This window comes from Megalops cyprinoides, chromosome 9 (assembly GCF_013368585.1).
Source record: "Megalops cyprinoides isolate fMegCyp1 chromosome 9, fMegCyp1.pri, whole genome shotgun sequence".
Lineage (NCBI taxonomy): Eukaryota > Metazoa > Chordata > Actinopteri > Elopiformes > Megalopidae > Megalops > Megalops cyprinoides.
In genome coordinates, this window is record NC_050591.1 from 16,193,022 (window position 1) to 16,207,352 (window position 14,331).

The 14,331-nt window shown below is 49.3% G+C and overlaps 1 protein-coding gene across 1 annotated transcript; it reads right to left on the bottom strand.

Annotated features, from left to right (window-relative positions):
- Positions 1-3,978: 3,978 nt before the first annotated feature.
- Positions 3,979-13,096, bottom strand: znf296 (zinc finger protein 296). The gene is made up of 3 exons (XM_036537482.1): positions 12,813-13,096; positions 10,410-10,748; positions 3,979-7,234 (listed from the first exon to the last, which is right to left on the bottom strand). Exons 1-3 carry the CDS (start codon positions 12,862-12,864, stop codon positions 5,640-5,642), a joined length of 1,986 nt encoding a protein of 661 aa, XP_036393375.1. The 5' UTR covers positions 12,865-13,096; the 3' UTR covers positions 3,979-5,639.
- Positions 13,097-14,331: the final 1,235 nt, after the last annotated feature.

Genomic DNA, 14,331 nt, shown 5'->3' on the forward strand with positions numbered 1-14,331 from the left:
CTCACTAGGTGGCAGTAAATATCCATAATAGAACGGTTCGGGACTCGGGTATGGTGAATAAGGTACTCACACAGCCGGAAGCAATTTCAGCATACGTTACGCAAAATTGTTACTGTGAGCCGTAAAAAAAACAAAACAAAATAAATAGTCATAGAACCAAACGGTGAAATGAGACCTCCCGATACGATTTATTCTATTTACTTATTAATTTCGGGAACTTTTGTGGTAAAGGGTTAATATGTTAAACCATCACTTAACTGACCAGCACAGCCAGCAAACTTACTCAGTACTAGCACGAGGGGTGACGAAAGTCAAAACATAATCTTAATAGTTTTAACGCATAACTGGGTTGTTTTAAGAAATAAACAGACGAATATACCAGATTATAAACAAACAGAAAGGCAGAGCAGACGATGCTAAACAAACACAAATAACGACGCTGATCATAGCAATCCCCAAGCAACTACACTCCCTATTCTCTGCACGTCGGCTTTGTGTCCAAGATTACCTTCGGAACTGCAGGCTTGTAGAGGTTGCTGACCCACCCCAAACATTCTATCCCTCCCATACCTTCTTTGGTCTCACGACCCCCGCGGAGGACACGGCCGTTAATCAGCGTTCAATTAGCAGGGACTTTACGGGACACAAGGCGGATCTCACGCGCTCACACAGCATTCGGGGGTCAGTGAGGTGCTGGGGAGAAAAAGAACCTGACCCTCGGTACCCCGTCTCTCCCCCCTGTGTCCTTCATCACCAGATTCAATTGAATGCATGCTGCTTCAATGACTTGAAATGAAAAAAAAAAACACAAGGCCAATCTCAACAAAATGCTCCTATGAAAGCTGAATTACCAAATGCTAAATGAATGAGACAGACCTTTGTTGGCATCTTTTCTGACTCTTGACAATAGATCCTGTTCAATGGTAATGGTTTAATGTTAATTCCCACACTCAAATATTTGTAATACATATCCGAGTGTTCTCACGCACATTGGATATGTTTAGCACCATTTTGTTCTTCTAGGTTTATTGATTTACACCCCCTGGCAAGTTAGAGGTGTACAGTGAGGAGTGACCAAGTCCCAAGAGGGTTGTTTAGGCAGGCCAGTTTTTCCAGTTCTCTGCGGCTGGGAGCCTCTCCTGACCTACGATGGTCATTTGGTCAGCGTGTGGGGCAGGTTCATTGTGGGGCCACCAGGTGCAGTGTGAGGTGAACCCGGGTACTGGGTCCTTTCTCAGTGCTGCCAGGATCTGAGGACCAGTTTGTGGGGCTGTGTTTGTGTATCTGTGAGAGGGTCATTCTTGGTACAGGACAGTCTGTACAAGACAAGACAAAGCTCAAGGGAAATTATGTTATACAATGCACTATAAAATCAAAGCACAGTTAAAGGACACAGGAGGTACAACATTCCTTCACCGCTCTGCTCTAGTGTGTACCTAGTGTGTGTTTATATATATATATACACGTTTATTTGTTTGTATATAGAAATTGGGATCTGAAACTCAGCAGGGCTGAGACAAAACATGCCACCTGTATGTGGATTTTCCTGTTGTTCATTTACAGGAAAACACATTTGAGCCATTGCAACATAGCTTTCACTTTTGCGTCTGTTATGGACACATCTCCAAACCCTGAGTACAGTAAGGTATGATAAAGTCATTGAGTGGAGGGTTGGCTGTGCCGCAATATTTTTTCTCATTTGCAATCAGATTTATTCTGGGGACCACCTGGTGTGAAATCACTTCCTTCTCAGGAGCCAGAGCCCTGGCCCAGTCATCACCTGTCAGCCAGGGCTGTGTGTCAGGTCTCTGGGGAGGGTTTCTGCTGTGTTTCGCCGCCTCCTCAACACCTCAGAGTGTGAGAGAAGGAGAAGCTGTTCACTGCGCTCGGTCTGGGCCCTGGAGCGCGACCACAGGAACAGCATGGAGATCCACCCTGTGGAACACAGGACCTAATCCTTCATAGCCGCACGGTTATACCCATAACGCCTGATGTTGTGCTCGCACCAGTACATTAACCGTGAAAGTGTCGGTGACGCCGGGTAGGGCTGTCGGCAAAGAACACCGATGACAACAACATCAACTCTGACTGCCTTCAAGACCGTTGTGAAACATCCATTATGGGAATGTTAGGGTACAGATGGCCACTGCAAAATGATCTACCCCCAAGAGAGGCATTGGACACGCAAGGCAACAAAACAATCGCATATATTTAGTTACTCGTAACGCCTCCTATAACTCCATGCCAAAGAACTTGACGCCTAAGGATTTTCTGATATATTGCACTACAATATACCGTAATGTGGGAGCGTTATACAATTTGATAATATATCAATGGTTGCCATTTGCCACAGTTCCTCGATGTCATTAAGTGAGGGAGTCGCACAGCAGCTGAGCACATGGCTGTGCTTGTGTTGTAACAGGTAATGTGAGTTCACAGTGCTTCAGGAATCTTGTCCAATGAATGACGCACAGAGAACGTGAGGGGGTGGTAATTCTAGGGTTCAGATTTCACACCTAGGTGTTCCTGGAGGCGCGGGTGCTGGGAGCAGGGAGGAGGAGTTACGGTGCTCGGAAAAAGAGCTCCTCTGCATTTTCCTCGTTTTCCTTAACATAATTCCAGCCCTCTCAGTTTAATCTGATCTAATGAGGGCAGCGATCTCATGAGGACCGAGGGGAAGATCCACCGGTCGCTAATCTCACTGCAGGATAACTTGGCCTGCTTTTGTATGCAGCGCTCATTCGAGAGGCACTCGGAAGCTCTTGCACAACTTTGACGGCCAACCAAAAGGACGCTCGGTTTAACTGGCAGATATTTTCAATCATTTTGCCTCGCCCAGAACGAACAAAAGGCCTCTGTGCTAGCGTGATACGGCTATTATATCTCAAAGTCCATATGGAGCACTGCTTGGGGCATGGCGTGGTCAACTGAGGACGTCACTGGGCCTCTCTGATGGAGGGGCAGTCTCTGATAAGGGCAGGGTTGTGATTGGTCCGCAGCGTGAATGCCACTGGTCTGGGAAGTGCCACAGAGGTGTGGAAGTGCAGAAAGACAAAGGGCACCTGGGAACCTATCCACCTGCCCAAGGCTATTGCACTCTGTATCATATTACCTTATATAATTGAGCTCCACATGGCAACCAAATGGTGTTGCGTCTAACCTGAGAACTGTGGGGATACCTGTCCTTGAGAGCTTACCTTTAACTGTCAAAATTCCCCTGAAGAGTGAATGCCACTATATTAGGACTGGGCACTGTACACTGTGTTCATTAATGGTGTAAGAATCCCTCAATTTCTCCAACATGATGATAATGAAGGATCGTGTCACAGGGGGTGGGGGGTGGGGGGCCTTACATATGGTCTTCCCACCCCCACCTTGTTGAAAGCTCATTAAACGAGCCTGCTGTTAACGAGCTATCAGGATCACAGAGCTGCAAACTCATTAGGGGGGGCCGGGCCGGGCCAGAGATGTTGGCGCAGGGTTTTGTATTCCCTTACAATGGAGTCCGCAATTATGCAACCCCCCCACCGCACCCCACCCCACAATCTCACACACACCCATCCCCACCCCCCAAGTCCTCCATTTGCCCCTTCGCCTCCTTTACTCCCCAGATAGTTACCCCTGACCCCGCATGCACGTTCACACACGCACACACACCCAAATGGACAGCGACGGCACGAGAAGGCCGCAATCCTGAAGCTCGGTCTGTGACAGAAGACAGCCACACATGGTTCGTGTGAGCCTGTGCTCCGAAAGAGAATTACTTTGGCAGGGCGGGGACATTAAAAATTAATAACTGAAAGATAATTGTAGCCCGCGAGTAAACACGCATGACTACTGATGCTAATGTCCTCTGAGCGCGCTTCAAAAACAAGCTGGGACGCGCCTCATCGCTCTGCCCTCATCTGACGCCCACCACCCTCACCACCACCACCAGCCGTCTCCCTTTGTTTCAGTTCTTTAATAATCCTCCTCGTATCTTTAACATTTTCAGTACAGGGTTTACAGGAGTCAGGAGCCTGCAGATTCACATCAGGCAGAAACAATGAGGACACGACACAGAGGGATTCTGGGAAATAAAAGGACCAAAAATAAGGAGATACAGCAGACTGATTTCACAATCATAACACCACCACCATAACCACTACTACCACCAATAACAACTACTTTTATTTGCATTTATTAATCTAAGACCTACAATGCACTGGTCCCTGAAAAAAGCATAACATTCAGTCAATTAATCTCATTTTTATTCATTTCCTAACTGCTTCCAATGTCACATTTTAATGTGACCAAAAACAAGAGTTCCTGACATCAGTGTACAAATAAAAGTTATAGTTACACAGCTTTTTACAATAGTAAAAAAAAAGGTTCCCTGCATGTGCACTGCAACAGATAGACAGACAAACAGACAAGTGCTTAGCCAGTGGGGCTAACAAGTTCACAAGTAACTACAATAGCTTTCCGCTTGCCATGTTTTAACCACCCTCCCCCTCCCCTTGCTGCTCATACAGACAGATTCATTTACTTTGCAACTGTCATGCAGCATCATTAATAAGTACAAATAATCCTTACATTACATTCCTGTAAGCAAATCATGCATATGTGATCAAGCAGTTCAGCGCATATACACATTATATGTATATATAATTGAAGTACAAAAATCATACACCCGTTTTTCTCTTTCAGTGGACAGTATGTGACAGCAGTTTTTCTCCAATGCATAGAAGGCCATGAAGACATCAGTAGGCCTGACTTGAGAAGTCGTCAAAAAAACAAAATAAAAAAACAAAACAAAACCACAGGCAGGACATTATATTGGGAGTGTGCCTTTTAAAATCCCAGTGGGAGGGGCTATCCTCCTAAATCTCACTAAAGGAGTGCAATGTCACAGTATGGCGGCCTTGCCCAAAGGCCCCTGAATGAGGAAGCAACACAAACCGATTCCATTTTTCCCCGTTTGCGTTGATTTTCCTGGCTGCTTTCTGGGAGTTCCAACGTGAAGCACCTGGTCCCTCAGAGGGACCAGTGAAACTCCTCAACCAGAGAAGACACCCCCTCAAAAAAAGGACAAAATAAAGCGATGCTTTTGCGCCACCTCTGCAGTAGTCTTCTGTCAGTCAGAAAAGAGTTTGTGAAGCTGGTTGCCTTTTTGACTGAAAAATAGGACACAAAGGGTAACCTCTCTGTCCATTGTGTGGGAGACGGGGGCGACCCACACCCCATCACATCCTGAGCCCTGTCTTTCCCTGCAGACTGCCAAAGAGCAGATGAGGCTTCCTGAACATTTCCCATGCAGTTTCTGTGTGTTCAGCCACAGTGCCTTCCAGCAAATAAGACTGTACCCTGATAACTATGACACTGGTGCTGAGACTTTCTCTGATGACTGGATGTGCTTTATTATTGCACTGATGAAGCTAACATAATAACCAGCAGCGGTTGCCATGTTGCGCTCCACATTGAAGTGCTTTGCACACAGGAGAGCTTCAGTCTGGCTAACCTCAGGGGCAGCAGAGAGGGGTGTGTTCTGGTGCTCGTGCGCTGGTGCTGGTGTTGGGTTTGAGAAGCTCGGCCCGGGCTCCGTCCCTCGGGTCCAGTGGCGGAACCGTGTCTGGGACGGGAGACCCCGCGGTTTACGCCTAGGCCAGGCCGGGCTCCGTGGAAACATCGGCAGCGAGACAGGCCGCGTTCTCCTCGCCCGCCTCCGGGCTGACGTGGGCGTCGGACTCGGCACCAGCTTCTCCGGACTCCTCGGCGTTGAGGCCCGCGTCGGGCTGGGCGTCAGTGGCGGCACCAGCGTCGGTGCAAGGGTCCACGCTGACGCCGCCCTCAGCCCCAGGGCCTCCGATGCCATCAGCACCGGCGTGGCCAAAGGCACCAGCGTCGGCGTGGCTGAGCCCGTGGGCCTTCTTCAGGTGCTTCTCCAGCGTGGCGTAGACGGTGAAGGGCACGCGGCAGAGGCGGCAGAAGAAGGCGGGCCGGGAGCCGCGGGCGCCGTGCGTTTTCATGTGACGCGTCAGCTTGCTGCTCTGGGCGCAGGCGTAGCTGCACAGGTTGCAGTGGTAGGGCCGCTCGCCCGTGTGGCTGCGGCGGTGCACCGTCAGGTTGCTGCTGTTGCGGAAGCGCTTGCCGCAGAACTCGCAGGCCTCCTCCTTCTTCTTCCTGCCCGCCCCGCCCCGCTTCGGCTCGCCCTCGCGGCGCCACTCCGGCACGCCCTCCCACTCGCGCTCCCCGTCCCGCTCGCTCTCCCACTCGCGTGGCCGCTCCTCCCTCTCCTGCCGCTTCGGGGTGCAGTCCCCGCTGGCGATGCCGCTCTCGCCGCTGGCCCCCGTCTCGCCGCTGTCCAGCGAGCCCTCCGAGGGGCTGCCGCAGGGGGAGGGCTGCTGCGGCTCGCCCGGCCCCTCCCCCTCGCCCTCCCCCGTCCCGCCCTGCGGCTGGAATAAGCCCAGGAGGCCCCTCCTCCCGGCCGCGCCGCCGGAGCCCAGGCCCTGACTGGACAGCAGGATCAGCCCCGCCCCGGGCGCGTGCTTGGAGAGGTCGAGTTCAGGGGTCTCCCTCTCCCTCTGCTCGCTGACCGACCCCTCAACCGGCGTCTCCTGGGACAGCCGGGCCTTCAGGATGAGCTCCCCGGCCTCCTCCACCCCCTCCTCCCCCTGCCCCACCCAGGCCCCGCCCCGCCTGTGCGTCCTCATGTGGCGGGCCAGCTCGCCGCTCTGGGCGAAGGCGCGGTCGCACAGGCCGCAGCGGTAGGGCCTCTCCCCTGCGTGGGTCCGCCGGTGCGCGGACAGGCTGCGCAGCGACTGGAAGCACTGGCCGCACAGCTCGCAGCTGAACAGCCCCTGCTGGGGCGGGGCGTGGGGGAAGGGGGCGGCGGCCGGCGGGGACGGGGAGGGGGAGGGCACCACCCCTCCGGCGCTGACGTCGGCCAGCTCACGCAGGCGCACGGAGAAGTTGAAGGTCCGCGTGTCCTGGCCCGAGGAGGTCGAGCCGCTGCTGTGGGGGTGATCTCGGGCCCGGGCCAGGCCGAGGGAGGCGGGGTGGAAGGCGGAGGCCAGGGTGTGGCCCAGGTGGTGGGGGTCCAGGGTACCAGTGGGGGCTGGCTGCTGCTCCTCTGTCCCCTCCTCCTGGTACAGGCTGAGGGCGTGGGTGTGCTGGGCGTGCTGTAGGAGGGACCAGGCACTGGGAAATACACCCTCACACACCTGGCAGGTGAAGCAGGAGGGCTCCTCTGTAACTAGAGAGAGAGAGAGAGAGAGAGAGAGTGAACGAGTGAATGAAACAGCAAGAGAGGAGGGAAGGAGAGAGAGAGTGACTAAGTGAGTGACAAAGCATGACAACCAGACAAACAGAACCAGACAAAGACAGGGACAAAGAATGAAACACATTGACCATCACAGTAAGAAAAATAATTATTTCAATATTTAGACTATAGGCTGATCATAAGTAACATCATTCAGTTTAATTAAAGAAAAAACACACTTCATTGCAACCAACAAAGAAACATAGTTGTCCAATATCACTGAGACCTTGTGCAGAAATGTTACACAGAGTTGAGATGACAGATAACAGTAGGATTATTTTTTGATGAAGTCATCAAAAGTTCATACAGTTGACTTAGGATGAATCAGGTTTTACTAGAAGGAGTTGATAAAAATCACTGAGAGCAAATGTGAGATTTACAGAGGGCTAAAGGAACTGTATGACCGAGAGTGAATTAATGTGCAATACTTCCTGAAACGAGCTGTACCAAATACCTGGACTGGAGGGGGGTGCCCAGGTGTGTTAAAGCTTCTTAGTGTGTTTATGCCTCCCCAAAAAAGCACGAGTAAAAGGGGGACGAGGAAAGAGAGAGCAATTGGATGGATATTTAAATACATCCAGAGATATTTCTAATTGTCGTTAGCTTTGTCTCTTTTCCGAGAGCCACTCACCAATTAAAGCTGCAAATTGCTAATTAGCGGAACGAAAAAAAACGAAGGCTCTATGCAAATCAGGCCTGAGTCAGCCCCCTTGACAAATGAGCTCTTTCCGCATAAATCGAAACCAAAAAAAAAATGGAAAAAAGAATCCCTAAATTGAGAGAAAAATGTTTTTTTTTCTTTTTTTTTGGAGAGGTTCAAAGAGGGAATGGCATAAGCCTCTTTCATGTCTCTTGAAGTCAAAATCCCTCTGTATTTTACTGCGGGGGAGAGAGATTAAAAATGAGAGAATCTTTAACTCCGCCTGTAGTGAAGTAAGAGATGAAGACAAGTCCTGAAGGATGGAAGGATGATAGGAAGATAGGGAACCAGACAGGGGGGAAAGGGGGGAAAATCGAAACAAAATAATAATACAAAAAATAATGCAGAATGCAGGTTAAGAAACATCACCAGATATTTCCCTCCCCTGTGATCGCTCCTCAAAACCCCCAGCCTCCCACCCCTCCCCTCTCCCCTCCCTGAGGGGGGCTTTGTCTTTCTGTCCTAGTGTGAAATACAATACCCAGACGGGTTTTCTTTCACTCTTTCTTTCTCCCTCTTTTCTGTAAGGATTCCCATTTGGCCTGGGGTAGCACTTGAATATTAAGCAGAGGCAATAACCGCTAATTAAAAATGCAGATTGGCTGCGAGCACTAACGAGCAGCAGGCAGAATCTCCTCTCTCTTGGGAACAAGGCAGCCGGAGTGAGGGAGAAGAAGAGGAGAAAGAGGGAGGAGGGGAAAGAGATGGAGGGACATAAGTGGGGGGGGGGAGAGAGAGAATTAATAGGGGGCAAACCAACAGCACAGAAAGGATGAGAGGGGAAAAAGGAGGAGAAGACAGAGAGGGAAGAATAAACGATAGGACAACATACCCTGGAAAAGAAAGATATAATCACCCCTCTACCTGGTTAGGCAACGGTACACCTCACACTCTCCTTCTCTCTCTTACTTTCCCTCTCTCTTTTGCACACAAATGCCTCCGTGCAAGGGGACCTTTCCACTGTGGGGTAACTGCTCTTTCACTTTGACTCGACTCCTGATCGTCGCAGGAGAGACTGCCATTCTCACACTCATCTCACATGCAGATGGACACAGCGGACGGGCGGAGTGTTTTCACCCAAATCACCCTCTGCGCAAACAGCGAAGAGAGAGTGTCGCATTCATTTCAGCCGTACCCAAAAAAAAAGGGTTGAGGGAAGTCACGTATTTAGTTGCTTGGGGAGATTTTTCTTCACCTGCGTTTGGTCAAGAAACTGGGGTCTGAACACTCATACCCAAAAATCACACACTCACACTTGTTGAGAACGATGGAAGTGAAACCAGGGCGGTGGGCGAGGGACTGAAACAGAGACAGAGTGGTGTGGACTGACAGAAACTGAGGTGCGAGTGAGCCACTGTCCTTCACTGGTGCTCGAGGAGCGTTACACAAAGGAAGGAAGTGTGTGTGTGTGTGTGTGTGTGTGTGTGTGTGTGAGCGCCTATGTATGCTGCCACGTGTACGCACACAACTATACATGTGCATGACTGATAAGCAGTCAAAAAAATCTTCTGCTGTAAGCAGGGCATATGTATGTGCTTCACTTCCTCACATGCTAAGCACATATACGTGCCCATAGGTACATGTATGTACAGTAAGTATGTTTATGCAGATTGCCTGGCTGCCCAGCTGGCAGGACGACGCTGCCCTCCCCCCCTCGGGCTACTATGAGAAACTGTTTACTTCACAGCTCCCCGAGGAAACAAAGTGTGACCTCACACCTGCACAGCGCACCCGGGCAGCAACGAGGGCAAGAGTGAGCACAACAGAAGCGCAAAGTGGAACGGCGCAGCACAGCGCTGGGTGCAGTATTGCAATGCCCCACTGCCATGTAGCAGGGCAAGATTTACAGCAGCACAGGAAGTGAAGCCAGGCTAACGGCAGAGGAAGAGGGCAGGGCCACTGCGACTGCTCAGAGCTCAGCGCGGGCGCGCACACACGCACGCACGCACCGACACACACACATGGACTGCTGAGAGCCAGGAAAACACGCACCAGCAGACACACACACATTAAAAACACAGATATATTAAACAAACAAAAAACACAGCCCAACTCTAGATGTCAGGCCGGGCATTCCCTAGGGTGGAAACTGAGAGTCCTCTAACTGACAAACAGAGCCGGGGGGGGAGGGGCAGAGGGCAGGCAGGGTGGCCTGAGAGTGTGGTGTTTACCTGGACACTTCACCTGAGAGACAGAGTCAAGGAGATGAAGGCGAGCTCAGGTGCGCAGGGGCGGCGACATCCCCCCAGGGCTACAAAACACCTCTGCCTATCCTTTCCGCACAATTAGTGCCGATGTCTTTAACTCGCAGAGGCATCGTCATCACAGCAACGCGGGGCTAATGAGCCGGACTGGGGAAGTTCGTTAAACGAGAGGGGACAGAAAACGCTAATTAGGGCCTGCGCTCACCTGCTCGGTGGGGCTCCAATTTCACGCCGGGCTCCTCCCCCCAGCCCCTGTCGGTCACTCTCTTCAGCTCCACAAACCCCGCCTCCAGCCGTGCCCGAGGGGCAGCCGGGGGGCTCCGTCTCAGCGTGCGATTGGCTGGGGATGGAGGGGTGTGGCCCTGGGGTCCGGTCCTGCCCACTCCGCAGCCCCCCTGCTTGTGCTGGATGAAGGCCAGGATGTGAGCAAGGGGGAAGGCCTGGCCACATGGTCCACAGGTAAGAAGGTCACGACCCCCGACCTCCAACTCCACTGCCTCATCATGCAAAGGTGAGCTGGTGATGTCACTAGGCTCTGAAGCATCTGCAAGCAGAGAGAGAGAGACAGCATAAATCTACTCTTGTTTGGCTTTAAACAAGGCAGCCAAAAGCTGGTCTCAGGGGGACAGGCATACAAAAATACAAAAACAAGAATAAGAAAAAAAAAATGTAACCATATTTACTTCTTGCTGATCTCTTCAATAACTCAGTCTTTGAAAAAGACAATTGCTGTGGAATGGTGTGAATACCGTTGACATTCATAGTTTAGGCTACTGGCATTCCAGGGCAAAAGCAAAGATGACAGATAAATGATAGACAAAAGCAAAAAAAAACAGCTCTGCTGTTATTGAAAGTGGTAGCTTTTATTGTACCCCCCCCCCCCCCCCCACCCCCACACACACACTTTCAAGATACCAGCTCCAAGCCTTCCATCTGGTCAGAAAGAACTGACCACTTCCTCTCTTGCACTCCGCACCAGCTTCTCTCTTTATAGCTGTTGCAGAGCTATGGGTGCCACACCAGACTCACTGACACCAACAACAGCAAAGACCTGAGCCAAACACACAACATACTGTCAGACTAACCAACCAAAGTTCTCTAAAGAGATGCCACAGCATTTGACTGTCTTATAATACTAAGTGCGTGTTATACACACCCAGTAAAAAAGATACACATTCTGTACAGATATGATGTACAAATGCACACTATAGTAACAAACCTGGTAGTTTAAAAATAAGTTTATAAAATAATCATCCACAACTTAAAATTTGTTTAGTATTACTTTTTCACCTGAGTTATTAAACATACTTATAAACTATGGCCTCCACAGCAAAGTTTCATGTTTCATGAAGGTGCAACATTTAATTGACTTTGTGAAAACAGGTGTAGGTTTTTCAGGCTTTTCAGTATTGCTCTTCCCTGGTCCTATGCCTGTAGCAACGCAAAAATGGACCGTTGCGTCCCACTGTGTGTTTTTGTGTCCTGGCCATAACTGTTCTCTACCAATCACCCATTTTTCTTGGGCGCACAAAGCAAAAAAAAAAAAAAAAAAACACAACTCTTGTGTCTTCGAGAGCGCTTGGCAACGTCGCAACTGGATACACCTGCCCCAGCAAAGTCGTCAAAGCAGGAACAGGTACAGACAGTGCTGAAGAGGAAAGATTTCAACAGTGGTTATTCAAAAATGTCACCTTTCCTGTTTTTATCTCGCTTGCTGTTTGCGTATTATAGACGAGCAAGGCGCGGTCGCACACTTCACCGAGCGACCAGGGTTGTGGTCAGGCAAAGCACGCTACAGTCTCCATTCGAGGAGAGAGAAAAAAGCTTGTTGTTTAAGAACATTTCGAGCAAGGTAGTAATCGCTAGGCAGCTACTAACTGTGGTAGAGATCAGAACCCAGGCTGTTTTATCTCGGTTCTCGGATATTACACGTTATGAAATATTGAATAAAAACAGGAGTACATGTATGACACAAAAGGGGCAGAGTTGAGGGACGCTGGGGGGGGGGGATCAAATAGCCTATGACTTAAAGCAACGGATAAACTGTGACAATCTCGCCCTCTGTCTCTGCTTCTGTCACACGGGTCGAGCCTGTAGCACGCGGTCTGCGCCACATTCCAAAGAAGCGCTCGTGTCTTGTCAAAAAAGATAAATGGTCCTCGGCAGCCGCCACGTACATGCAGCCCACTACACAAGGGAGCAACGGAGGATTTCAAATACCGGCAAGATGCGATAAGGAAGTTGCGGCGTGTATCACGTCGCGTACTCAACAAGGGGTGAAATATCGCAACACATGCCGTTGGGCTAGACAGATATGTACCACAACCTGGTCAGTGGTTTAACTGTATGCTTAAAAGCCTACACGCACGACGATTGTTAAAAAAAGCTATTCTTATGTTGTAACCTATTCCTCAACTTCAATGTCAAGGTGTACACAAAGCCAGCAAAGACAACCTGGTGGCGAAAGTGAAATTGAGAACCAGCTAAGTTCTAATTGCACTCATCAGACGACCTGTCTAATTGCAAAAAAAAAAAAACAGACAGTGCTATAGTGGCTGCGCTACTTATGGAAATAAGAAATACTGAATGTTGCTCTGCTGGTTCTTACCTTGAATTGCACTCAGGTGTTGCGGTCGGCTACCGAGCTTACGTCTGGACATAACGTTACTCTTTTCGCCAGGGATAAGGTTTAGGAGTTACTTAACTCCGTAACCACAGCTAGAGTACAAATGAAATGGCTCCTTTTGCGTAAGCGATCGGTCCTAATTGTCCGCTCCGGCTATCTTGCGAGACACGGCCGTCGTCTGAAAATCCTCGCTCGGTCTCACCCTGCGATCAAGTTCAGACCACACTGTCCCCGCAGCGTAGGAAAGCAGGGGCTGGGACAACACGCAGCAGACTCCTCCCGTTACCGCTTCACCAGCCCCGACCCCACCTCCTACCACTTAAAACTCCCCTCAACCACGCCTCCTACCTCGCAAAGGTAAATACATGTTGCTTGTATACAACAACAGTTATGGAAGTGTCATAACTGTTGTATTTGTCTTTATATTTTATTTTCGACCACTGCGCTATCGTTTACAACATTATTTTATTTGTACGAAAAACACACAGTTGTTCTGTCCCGGCGCCCTCAGATACGCCAGTGAAAGGATGTGGGTTAAGAGGAAGTGGGTTCAGCAATTGAGGACGCAAAAACAGGTGTTCTGCTGTCCGGCTACTTCTGAAACCAAGCGTGCAGCACTTATTTGTTTTTCCTCCAGTGAGCAACGTTTTTTAAACGATCAACATGTTTCATGTTTTTTTTCCCCCAACAGACACAGTGAAGTAAACTATAACCAGCTAAGAAACGAGAGAGACGTGTTCAAATAAGAGCAAAAATTATCGTTGTAACAAAAGTCCAAACTGCATAAAGTATACTTTAGAAACAATGGTTTATACTCCGTGATACGCCATCTTACCAAATAATTACCGCATTCTGCTTTCAGCGTGACTTTAAAAAGCAGACAATCGCCTCCTACTACAAACAGCACTGCGTTTAAATGGGAGTTTTGAACAAAATAAGGTATCTGACGCCTCCTGGTGTAAAACTTCAAAACTACACTCCGTGTAATGTCTGGCTTGAGAGGCCTCTTCCAGAAACAGAAATATTGTGGGTTTTATTGCATTAAGATTTAAAATCCCAAGGAGGAACAAAATTTGTAATCAGTAGGTAAATTAAAAGGCAACGTCTACAACTTGTTTGAACCCCACGGATATCTTTGGTTCACTCACCAATCACTTCATTATCTCACTGCCCTTTTTTATTGAGTTTAAATATAAAGGAGGTGATCCTGACAGATCACAGATTCATATATCCAAATTACATTGGTTTTTGTAGTGTTCATACCTCTGTGTGCCCTGCATTACAACACCAGGGTGTGACTTGCTGGCAAGTGTAACCTGGTTTTACTTCATGTGCATAACAAGTTGTGCCCACACTTGTGGAAAATGCAAAATACTAATTGGACCCAAAATCACATATCACTGGAAAATTACTAATGAGGCTGATAAAAATTAAATGAATAAATGCACCTTTTTGAGGACAAATAAAAAAGATGTTAAACAGCCCATTGTTGTATGCTTAA

Coding starts and splice junctions, on each gene's coding strand:
- znf296 (XM_036537482.1), bottom strand. CDS start 12,864: ATGTCCAGACGTAAGCTCGGTAGCCGACCGCAACACCTGAGTGCAATT. Junction 10,749..12,812: donor ACACCTGAGTGCAATTCAAG/GTAAGAACCAGC, acceptor CTCTGCTTGCAG/ATGCTTCAGAGCCTAGTGAC. Junction 7,235..10,409: donor ATTGGAGCCCCACCGAGCAG/GTGAGCGCAGGC, acceptor CTCTCTCTCTAG/TTACAGAGGAGCCCTCCTGC.